General features: G+C 40.1%; 1 protein-coding gene across 1 annotated transcript; it reads right to left on the bottom strand.

The window, feature by feature from the left end:
* Positions 1–128: 128 nt before the first annotated feature.
* On the bottom strand, positions 129–9,630 carry rab4b (RAB4B, member RAS oncogene family). Its single transcript, XM_031732870.2, has 8 exons — positions 9,470–9,630; positions 5,791–5,871; positions 4,833–4,947; positions 4,600–4,662; positions 3,749–3,903; positions 3,569–3,664; positions 3,174–3,349; positions 129–3,048 (listed from the first exon to the last, which is right to left on the bottom strand). The coding sequence occupies exons 1-7, from the start codon at positions 9,483–9,485 to the stop codon at positions 3,234–3,236; spliced, it is 642 nt and encodes a 213-aa protein (XP_031588730.1). The 5' UTR covers positions 9,486–9,630; the 3' UTR covers positions 129–3,048; positions 3,174–3,233.
* Positions 9,631–11,829: the final 2,199 nt, after the last annotated feature.

The raw sequence follows: 11,829 nt of genomic DNA, 5'->3' as shown, positions 1-11,829 counted from the left end.
TGGGGTTACCAACATTCAGGATCTGATGCACTTCAACGCCCTTGAGCAATAACCGAGTGCATACAGTGGCTTAATGCCAAAAAGAAAAACCCTGATAGCAGTAACAATCAGGAAGCCAGTGAAAAGAGTTAAATGAAAAACAAGCAGTTTACTGGGAATTGCATAATCATTACAATCAATGAGCAACACTCACCCTTAATAGACAATAGACAAATCTTATTTACAGGATAGGTTACTTGAGATGTACAGTAGTATTTAGGTTAGATTATATAACATTACTAAGCAACAACTGAGTTGGATTGCGTTCATCACATTATTGAGTCTATACTGGAACAAATGAGAAAATAATGTTCATATAGCTATTCTGATTATCTTTATGAACTGTACAGCAAATACATACAGATGAATGCAAGCTAACGATTCAACAGTTGACTCAGTAACTGGGCATAGATGACAGCCTGTGAACGAGTGATCAGAATTGCTGCTGATGGCCACCTACAGCTCACAAAGTCAACACCCTTCCATCATTACCTCCACGTCAGCAGGGAGCAATAAACCAATCAAATCTCACACAGCATGAGATCACACTATTACACCATTTTTTGTTGCTGCCTGACAGAATCAGAAAAAAATGAAACCATATGAAGAATCTCAGTTGTCATTTAGTAAAAAGAAAAAAAGATAACATCTAAAATTAATATATTTATTACATTATACAGTTCAAGTAAAATAAAATGTACAATTCTATAGTTACAGCATATAAACAAAACAAACACAGATTCAAAAGTAAAAGTGCACTTGCAGAAGGAGACAAACTATCATGCTATGCAAATATTTTATGAAAGCGACGCGTTTTGACCATCTGTCTCTTGATGTCCTATATGATCTCATGTTTGCCCTTTCAGTGTGCTGGCTCAGTTGAGCTTAAACACATATGGTTTGTCTGGGAGAACATATGCCAACACAGAAGCTTGAGAAATACGTTTGCACACACTTTGTTTTTGAGCTCCTCTTGGCTTGGTTTGTATGACCTGCTCTCAGACAGTGATTCAGACAGAAGCGGTGCCTTTGATTAAACAGCAGAGCAGGGGCTTTGGATTTTCTAAGCCATTAACTTGCAACCTCATTTTCCTCCAGCAGCACCACAAACCATGTTGTCAGTGTTACAAGCAGAGAGGAAACTGTGTTTCTGTGGAAATTCCCCTGTTTCTCTCTAGAGTAATACAAGGTCTGTTCTAAAGAGAAAACATCTGGGTCAGTTCAGTGGTGCAACAAAACTGACATTTTGCAGCAGAGCTGCAGAGGGAGATATTAAAGGGAAAAACCTGGAATTTGACCCATACATTGAGGAGATGTGGTGTCTCAGTTATACTGAGAGGGCCACTTTGCTGGCATGGATCAGTTCCACTTTTCCTTTTAGAAGGTCAGGGTCACCGATAGTCAAAAAAAACAAAACAAAAAAAAACAAACAAAAAAAACACAACTTCATCTTAGGCAGAAAATTGATGGGGGTGGTGTCTTCTAGGGTGAGAATGGCCCTATCAATAGAGCACCTGGGATTATTGTTCCGACTATAAAAAAAATAAAATAATACAAATCATATACTACAGCTCAAACGAGCACATATGGAAGATTTTGACTAGCATGTTAAGATGTTAAATGAGGAAGTATCTATCCGTCCAATACAGCTCCACTTGTACAATCAATGCCAGATCACAATGAAGATGATTTGGGAGTACACGGTCTAATAATAACTGTGTTGTCTTTTTCCCCCCTCTGATATCCAGAGCTTAAAGAGAAGTGATTACTTGGAAGGTTAAAAACAGAATCCTGTAAAAGTGAACGTAAAACCTGGCATGATTTTTGAGGTCAAACCTCAATGACGGGGCTGGTTGGGCGGCACCAAAGTTTCCCAAAGAAAACAAGCAAAAGCCAACTGTGGTTTCCTGTGACGTCTTATACAGTATGTGCATGTATGAATCTAAGAGATGTCATGGAGAAAAGCCCAGCAGGAGTCAAAAACATTATAATGCCAATTTATCACTATAACTGGACATGTGAATTTAAACATGGTGTGAATCTGATAAAGCTCAATTTACAGACTGGTGGACTTTTGGTTTAAATAAAGACCAAAAGTTCTTTTTGTGCTTTCAACCTGACCCACAGGCTTGCCTATTTGGGTGTAGAACAAAGTGATAGGATCATTCCCCCATCTGGTCTACTACAAAGGCCAACACTCTACAGTGCAACCCAAAAGTTTTTAATTTAGGACTCAAACACTATACTGGCTTGAAAACTCAAGGTCAGCCAAGATTCAACATTCACTTTAAATAAGTAGTATTACAAAAAATTAAAATAACAGGACAAAGTTGAAAGGATTTGCATCACACCTAGTGTAAATTGTACCCCAAAATATGTGATGTTTATCATTTGTTTTCCATTACTGATAATTTATGAGAAGTATAGTTAATGATGCATGATTTAAAAAAAAAAAAAAAACAAAACAAAAAAAAAAAAAAAAAACAGTAAGGGATGTCTTTATGAATGCTAAAACTAGGAAGAAAAAAAAACACAACTAATGACCCACACAGGGACAGGTTGAATGCACAAAAGAGTTTAACAATAATAATTTACAAGCAATGATATGTTTACGCTGAAAGTATTTCTGGGATTGCTAAAACCAGAATGAAAAAGCAAAGAGCAAGAGAGGAAAAAAAAACAAAAAAAACAAAAAAAAAACAAACAAAAAAAACAAAAGAGAACAACACACAACAGTAGGGCAGCCCAAACACACAACCCTTGACTTTGTCCTTGTCTGGTAAGTAACAGAGACCATGGTGGAGGATGTCTCTTTACATTTCCACTTTGCTCACACCAAGGGGTTATGCTGTCCAAACGCAAGGGCAAAACCGACCCACTCAGGTAAGCCGTAGAGACTCTTACCAGAGGTCAAGGGTCATAGGTTGCAGTGATCTCCACGACCCAAGGTGATCCAAGGTGTGTGGAACTGAAGGAGAGGGGGAAGGACGATCACACACCAAAAAACACCTGGAGCCGAGATGTTTGAGAACAGGAAACAAAGTAAGCACCGACACGCCCACATCAACGCTAACACAGATAAAACCTGTTAGTTTACAAGTCCCACTGGTCACATGAGTTAATAAGTTACTGACCTGTAGGGGGAGTTCTGTCTGTGTGGACCTGTGGGCTGGGGTGAGGGTGGGTCCCGACCCCTAGCAATTACACTGCTGCTTATTCTGTGTTGTGGTGCCTCTGGGCTGTCGCAGCTGCCTCAACGAAGCATCTCCATACTGAATACCTGAACCCATCCTCTCTGGGTCCAACTCGCCTTTGAGTGAAGCACAATGAGAAACATCAGTGATACAGACATGTATACTCTAAAAATGTCAGATCCATATGACTTCATGCGCTCAAGCTCTAAAAGCATTAAATAAAAACAAACAAACAAACAAAAAAAAAAAAAAAATAAAAATGGAAAAGCCACTAAATTCTAACAGAAAACATCCAACTCAGATACACTTCTGCAACAAAGAAAAACAATGTGTACCTGAATCTATCTTGTTGAGAATGGTGCGAGCGCACTTCAAGAAACCCTCCTCGACATTTTCACCTGTTAGCGCGCTTGTCTCTAGAAACATCAGCTCTGTGTGTGGGAGAACAAAAATACTTGTAAGAGTGGGGGGAAAGGATTTGAAATGCATCAATGTACAGATTTATCATTAGTTACCATTCTCCTGAGCGAAGCGTGAAGCTTCAAGGAAGGTCACCTCTCTGTCTGCATCCAGGTCTTTCTTGTTGCCACATAGGATAATAACAATGTTGGGACTCGCCAGTGTCCGTGCATCTGTCAGCCAGTTAGTCAGGGCATTGTATGTCTCTCGACTGTAAGACATTATGTTTTATTCATGTTATTTACCCAATTTTTTGTTGCAGTTTGTTTTCAGCATGAGGCTGTAGCTCTAGTTTCATTGTATACACTTGTCTGTTTCACTGTGCGAGAGTGTGTGTCAGGTGACACCATCTGTGATGGACTTCTGCTTTCCTCTACAGCCGCTACCTGACAGAGGATGCCTCTATATTACAGCTCTTGACAGTCCGCACTCCACCTCCCCTCAACAAAAGCCCATACTTTCTTAAAAGCAAACTACTGCATTCAATCCATCTTGATTTTACAACCCAGAGTTTATGAAATACAGTAATGTGAGTGGTCTGTCATTAAACAGCACGATTTCTGGAGGCTGTACAGGCACAATGTGACTCCTTTTGTTAGTTGCTATATGGACTACAAGCAATATGAGCACTCAAAAATAAACTAAGCTTCCAGTTAAGTCTAAAATTTCATTTCAATTGTAGCCACATTTAAAATATTGAATTAATCACAGATGCCAGTGCCCACACCAAATACAACCTTACATTTTGTTGCTTCTGGGAGTCTTAGTAAACATTTAGTTTTTATTCTGGGAAAATGAAGGTACAACTGTAGTATCTACATCCCATTATCACAGCAAACAAAAAGCTCACTTTGTTAGAGAAACTTGTGAAAAGGAAGTGGGAGTGTGAAGTCAGTGGTTGTTTTACCTGGTAATATCGTAGACAAGAAGTGCTCCAGCTGCTCCTCTGTAGTAGCTGCGTGTAACAGAGCTGCGGAGAAAATGGAGGGGGGGGGGGAGAAAGGCTCCTTTAAAAGATCAGATGGTGAGATTTGATAGGAGAAACTGTCCAATCGTTTTAACGGTTATCATCAGTCAGACACTTTATTATCCCAGTGGAGCTGGGACTTGTGACTTTAGGCAAATTGTGAAGGTAGATACCGAAATCGCTCCTGCCCAGCAGTATCCCAGATCTGCAGTTTGACTGTCTTTCCTCCAACGTTGACCACTCTAGACCCAAACTCCACACCGATGGTGTGGTTGGAGTCCTGTTTAACTGCGGCAGGAACAAACAGAAAACAGTGTAAAAAAGGGAGAATGTGAAATATACCTAAAGGAGCAGGAAAACAAACGAAAAAAACTACAGTGCAGTCTTTGTAATTATGCAATTATGTACTTATCCCATGCAAAGCTAGGGATCCACTGCTATAATAGAAACTACATCAGAATCTACATGTGTAATACTTGGTGTTTGGCTTGTTTAAAAGACCTCTGCTACTGTTTTCAAATAGCTCATATCCACATTATAAGCTACAGGGAGTTGCAGATTAGATTAACAGTGCCAAGTTGCCCAGCCTCTCTTTCTCTATCCACAGGGACCCCTGAGATATCTTAATCAAATTAAATGTAATCATGAGTGCGACTCTGTACATGGAGGAGTGTTGACATGTTTTGTTTTTTTTTAAAACCACCCCTTTGAAACTGAATTGACGTTTCAATTTGCATTTTAAACTAATTAAGGTTCCATATGGAGCATTTTAACACAATATAATGAGAGCCTCAAGCTCTGTGTAAACTTGGCCATTGTTAGCCAGAGAAAGTCTACAGGAACTGTAATTTTTCCCCATTTAACCACACAGAAAATTTTCTCTTTCTGAAGGGCAGTGTGAGGCAAAGAACTGTGGTGATTGGTTTAATTCTGGGTCGACAAATGCCCACATCATCCTGTCATTGTACTCTGACTCATACCAGTCAATTAAGAATTTTCTCCAGATCATCAGCAGACTAACTGTTTAGTCAATATGCAACTCGTGACAATGACTACAATAATTTCGTGAACGTGTCGATTTATGTGTCTGCGCAGTATTAAGCTTTAGAAATGCAGCATTTTAGAACTTACACTTGTTCTCAATGAACTGGTGGAGGAGACAGGATTTCCCCGTCCCAGCACTGCCAATCACCAGGAACTTAAACAGGAAGTCTGCAAGCACAAAAAAGGAGGTAGAGATCAATGCAATGCCAACATCAATGGAGAACCTGCTACTCTTTGCACTTCCATCCTCAGGGACAATCCTTCCTCTTAATCCCATTGAGCTACTACTTTCATAGTATCCTGCCAAACCCAAATTAGCCTACTAATCACAAAGCGCCTAGCATGTAATCAGTTTAACTTGCCACTTACGATTCTAATTTAATACACTTGTTTGTCTGAGGTTGAAAATGAGTGTATCTGAAGCCTTAGAAAAGCACCAACACTTAATAACACATGTCATTAGAGCAAGGTTAGAGCTTTAGCATTATTAACCACAGCTTAGGGTAACAGACTTGCACGCGGGTTGAATAACCAAAGGCAGGCTTTTGCACAGATGTTGTGGAAAGTGGGTCTTTTCTTTGAAGGGCTCAATCCAGCCAACGCAAATGATCCATAATGACTTGATCCCTTGACATGCAAACCCATTCAGAGTACAGATAGCCATTCTGTGCTGTGGCCAAAGATAACATAGAGGGGTATTTGCATACTGGATGTACGCTGAACTGCAGTTCTGACCGGTATTCTGGGAGATCTGATAAGGAGAGTTAGGTATGAAAAGTGGCTGCATGTGTGTGAATTTATGCTGATGAGTTATGAAAACCAAGTTGCAAGAAAAAAAGAAAAGAAAAAAAAAAAAGGCTTTGGAATTACCAGGATTTCAGAATTTCTTAACCACCTAAGCAGTAGCAGTAAAGACCTGACCATGTGTTTCACGTACAGCTTGTGGGACTAGCACAACACAGTGATTGGGAGGAATGATGCAGAATTCCTCCCAAGAGAACCGTTTCAGTTCATAAATATTTGTTTGCTCCTTTTGAGGTCAGGCCACATAATTTCAACTAGGTCAGGACTGCGGTTTGGCCATCACTCCCCAAAAATCTTCTTTCTGAACCACTCTGTTGTTTTACTTTTGCTTTGAGTCACTGTCTGGCTGCGTGACCCAACTTCTTCAAGCTCTGGGTCATGAACTGCTCCTTTGTTCTTACACTGAGAACATTTTTTGATATAATTTTAAATTAAATGTTCTCTTAATGGCTACAGGCCATCCAGATCCCAAGGGCAGCCCAAAACCATGATGCTACCTCTACCATGCTATCATTTTCAAAGGCATGATACGGCACTCTGAGACAAACTGCTAACAGAAAATTTCACTTCCTGAGTGGGATGAAACAAGACATGAAAGGTTAGTGCTTAAGTGAATCAAAGTCTTTGTGTGTTAGATTAGTCAAGTCTCATCTGGCTATACTTGTGATTTACATAAAGACCAGCCTGCATGAGCAATCAGTGAGTAATCCAGGTAATTCCAAAGGCTTCACAAGCTTTATCTTGCAACTTTCAATCTATCCAGCTATCTTAGCCTGGTATCTCTCTATATATAAACACATAAAAGACAGACATTTAACCGGTTAAGTAAAAGATAATAAATAATTAGAGAGGTAGTAAATGAAATGCAAGACATGCAGAAGTGATAGTGTGCTCCTAAATATGTGAAAGTTAACCATGATGCCAAACTACAGCTTCCCTTCTGAGAACCTGTTCAGGTTGAATTTAAAGTAAATTTTCAATTTCACTTTGAGCTCAAACACAGGTTCTGAAAGCACAAAGCCTGGCATGTGATTACTGGCTGCTGTTGATATCACCAGCTTCACACAAAGTCAACAGAAACAGTAAAGCAAAGAATGAGATTAATCTTTACTCTCTGGGTGACATTTAAACCAATTATGTCATTGCTCCATGAGCCACCTTCATTTACTGACACACACCTCCGCCAGCTCAGTTCATGGTGCACCTTTGTTGAAGCGGGTGTTTTCTTAAGCAACACAAGCCAGAGGTCAAAGTCTCAGTAACAGAGTAGCTGCAACAAAGAGAGGGTGTCGACACCCGCTTATTTTTCTGTGTAATAGCAGTCAGTGTAACATCTCAACCACACTTCAGTGGCTGTGACAGTGCTGACAAAAATCAGAGACAGACAGCTCAGTTTTAAAAGCTTGCCCAAGCCTTTCTGCATTTTCTCAGACATTGTATACTCCTGTGTGAGATGTGGACAACAATCAAGCCATCAATAATGTCAAAAACAGGGAGAATGGACTGCAGCACTGCCCCCTCAAGAGAAGCCTCTCAGGCTACTTTATTCTTCACCCATCAATATTAAATACCCCCCCAGGGAGGAGAACAACAATTATCTGCATTCGCTTACAGTGTGATGGGTGAGCCCTCCCATCTCTGACAACTTCAACAGGGATTTATTTATTTATTTATTTATTTTTTTTGAGGGGGGTGAGAGATCCCTCGATATAAAAAGTAATGATGAATAAAAACTAACAGCAAAAAAGTTAAATGAAAGGAGTACTACTACAATATTTTCCTTCTCCCCCTGCTACATGTGCCAAATTCTGTAAGACCAACATAAACTAATGAATGATCCTTATGTTGATATTGAAATTACTCAAATTATAAGTGAAAACTATGTATTTTAAAACACGTAACAGGCCTTTATTGAATTCATAATGCTTTTTTGTCGACTTCTGATCCTCCAGATGAGACAGTTGAGGAGACAGAGAGAGAGAAGGAAAAAAAAAAAAAAAAAAAAAAAAAATCAATAAAAGTCTTTTACAGCTCCCATTAGTGCTGGCACTCTCCCATAAATGTTCCCCTCTTGGATAAAGTTTCATACGAGGAAAGAGAGAGACAGGGTACAAGTATAAACAGAGGGAGAGAGTGTATCTGGGAGTGCAACAGGAGAGGATGATGGTGTGCCATTTCATAACAAATGGCTCTGCAGTGTCAGGCTTACTGACTGACTATCAGACAGAGTACTGTTTAATGAATTTATGAGACCATGAATACATCTCTGTATCTGCTCATTATGTGAATGATCATGGACAAGTGCAGGCAGCATTCATTCTGTCAGGATTCATTTGTAAAGTATCTGTGTCAAGCGCAAGAGTGGAGTTACTTTAAATAAGCATGGAAGCAGATGTATTACACAAGTGAGACACCAAGCAGCGTCTGCCTTGCAGGTAACCGATGCATGATCAACCATCGCTATCAAACTTCCTCTTACAGGCCTTGTGGCTAACAGTTAAAAGTAAAAATATACATCAAATCGCAGCAGTCTTTCCTGTCGCAAGGTCACACAATTTGCCTGAATCTCCCCAAGTTCACGTTAACTCAACGTCTCTACACATGCTATTAATGGCTTTTGTTTAAAGTTTGGCCAACTTTTACTCGTTGATGTCTCACCATCTTTTTCTCCTTACTGCTCGTGAAGCACTGCACGCTGCCATCATACGACAGGGGTGTCAGTTAATACACACGAAGAAATCCAACCAGAGCACTTTAACTGACCTAAGTGTCAGCACTGAATGTTAATTATCACTATTAAAATCCACAGACACGGTGAGGTGGCAAGTTAGCCTGCGGCTAAGCTAAGCTAATCTTACAGTTTGCTGATAGCAACGCTGCCAGTCTGTCACATTAGAACACGAAGCAGTCATACATAACCGCTAGCAAGCATTAAATGACCGCCTACTCCACACAAACATACCGTATGTCTCAGACATGTTGACCCTCGCTGTATGGAGGACTCAGTCGGACTCTTTTACTGTTCTTTTAGTACTGTGACAGCCGTGTGCCCGCTGGCTTCACACCTCTTTACGGTGTTTATCTACGATGCTAGAGGTTTCCTTGATCCTTTCCCAGCTTCCTCTGCTTCGACCACAACCAGTACGGCAGCTACGCGCTACGTCATTAGTTATCTAGTGGTGTTGCGTTCATGTGTTATTGGCCACGTTGGAATTTTAAGAGAAGAGACGAACACGCTGAAAGGACACTGGCATCGCACAGAAACTGAGTGAATTTTACGAATAGACAGTTCTCATTTGTACGCTTAAACTAATGAACGAACGACTAGTACATAAAATGATGCTCAGTTAGAGAAGCGTGAAGCCTAGCCAACTTTAACTAAGCTAAAAAGCAAAGCGCCTTGTATTAAGACAGATCAAGACCAGATTTTTTCCTTTATAGTTTTTACAGATAGTTTATTTATGAATCACAGTGTTCCAGCAACACATTGTCATCAATTACAAACACACCACGAAATAGACATGAGGTAGATGGAACTAAATAAATAAATAATACGAGTAAAGTAGAATATAAATGTAATATGACATGACATCGAAATATTGCTACAATATTGTACAGTATAGTGTGGAAATAAGAAGTAGAGTGAGCTTGTGCATTGCCTCTCACAGAATTAATGTCCTCTTCCTGAGCAGAGGGAAGCCACCGTATACTTTTTTGGCCATATAGTATGTTGTACAGGATATAGGCTATATTACGGTACGTGCAACAGGAAGCCACAAGATGGCAGACAAAGATAGTGGAACTTGAGAACTGAGTTTTTAAGAGGCAGCAGAATGTAGCAAAACCCAAATAGATCCCTCTAACAACACTAGAGTTTGAGTATAACCTCAGGTGATGTGACTATTTTGATGTATTTCATAATTACTTTTGCATACTTTTTCTCATTTAAATGCTACTGTAAATTAATTTTGCACTTTTTCTTCATATGTGCACTATGGAAACTGATATATTGCTCCATTAATCCCATTATCTTGACCAAAAAAACAAACAAAGAAACAGCACATAAATACGCTATGTCAAAATAAGTCTGTGATATGGGAGTTTGGTATAAGTGTGAAGTGGTTGGCAAGCAGAGAACTGCTTCCTTGTGAAGAAAATTACTTGAAGCAATCTGAGGTTTTGAAAGAATCCAGAATATCTGTTTTGTTCTTGTTCTTTGCTTATTTATTCATCACCTTACCATACCTGGATATACGTACATACACACATGAACTCACAGCAAGCCCAGGGCCCAGGGAGTACAGGGCCGCCCAAGGGCAACAGGTGATAGATTACAGAGCCTTCCACTTTGCTACTATCTCTCCAAGTCCCTCCCTGCCTTTGTTCTTCTTTGGCAGATCTACTCATCCTCCCTGGCCTTGTTAAAAGCTCTTTTCACTAAGATTAAAGACAGAAGGAAACACAAGGCTCAACATCGTGTGGGGGCACGGATGTTTTCCTAAGGTGGGCTACAGAAAGGCTGGCCTCAAAGGTGTGCAGCAGGCTGAAAGAAAAGGGGGGAGGTGGGCAGGTGGGTGTGCTTCCGTTAGGCGCTTTTCCTTTATGGGTGTCCCAATGCTCATTGTATCTTTGTCTCTCTTGTCCTTTTCCTTGTCCTTTTGTTCACTGCAGTATCATCACTAGAGCTGATATTTGTTGGGTTGCAGGACAAACAAGGTGTTTGCAATATCTGTGTGTGGGATGTTTGGGAGTTTTGACCTTGGGCTGTGCTGACGCAGTTCAGACAAATAGAAAAGTTGCCTGCTGGATTCACATGCCGTTCAGAAAGCAGAAACACAAAGGGAGGGAAACGGTGCAGAAATAAGACTTCTTCGTGCCCCAATCCAGACAGTCTCAATCCCAGATCAAAACAAATGCGTTCATTAGGGAATCCCCACATAAACCATACAACATTTACAATGTTTACAGCAAACAATGAGTCATGTTCCAGGGCATAGTTGGAGACAGGTGAGCTCTGTATTTGGCTGGCATCACTGTAAATATAAAGGTGTCTGTCACATGAGTCATAGCCCACACAGTAAAACAGATGGATTCTTGCTGTTTTAGAAAGAAAACAAAGACATTAAGTTTATGAAGTCAGGGCTATTAAAACACAAGGTGTTGTAAATTGATGAAAGGTGTGAATGCATTAATGAGTGAAACACGTGCAAGGATTCGTGATGACATACTTCACCTATGCAGAACTTGAAGTCTGAAAAACTCTAAAACCCAGCTGTTAAAAACATAACAGGCAGACTGTTGTGTGTGCTAGTTTGGAGAATG

The sequence above is a fragment of the Oreochromis aureus genome, linkage group 14, assembly GCF_013358895.1.
Source record: "Oreochromis aureus strain Israel breed Guangdong linkage group 14, ZZ_aureus, whole genome shotgun sequence".
NCBI lineage: Eukaryota > Metazoa > Chordata > Actinopteri > Cichliformes > Cichlidae > Oreochromis > Oreochromis aureus.
This window is presented reverse-complemented; position numbering and strand designations above follow the sequence as displayed.

Excerpts from the sequence above, each read along its gene's own strand:
- rab4b (XM_031732870.2), bottom strand. Across the intron at positions 4,948-5,790 it reads CCAGTTCATTGAGAACAAGT|TTAAACAGGACTCCAACCAC; the intron begins GTAAGTTCTAAA and ends TTCCTGCCGCAG. Across the intron at positions 3,904-4,599 it reads CTTGTCTACGATATTACCAG|TCGAGAGACATACAATGCCC; the intron begins GTAAAACAACCA and ends AATGTCTTACAG.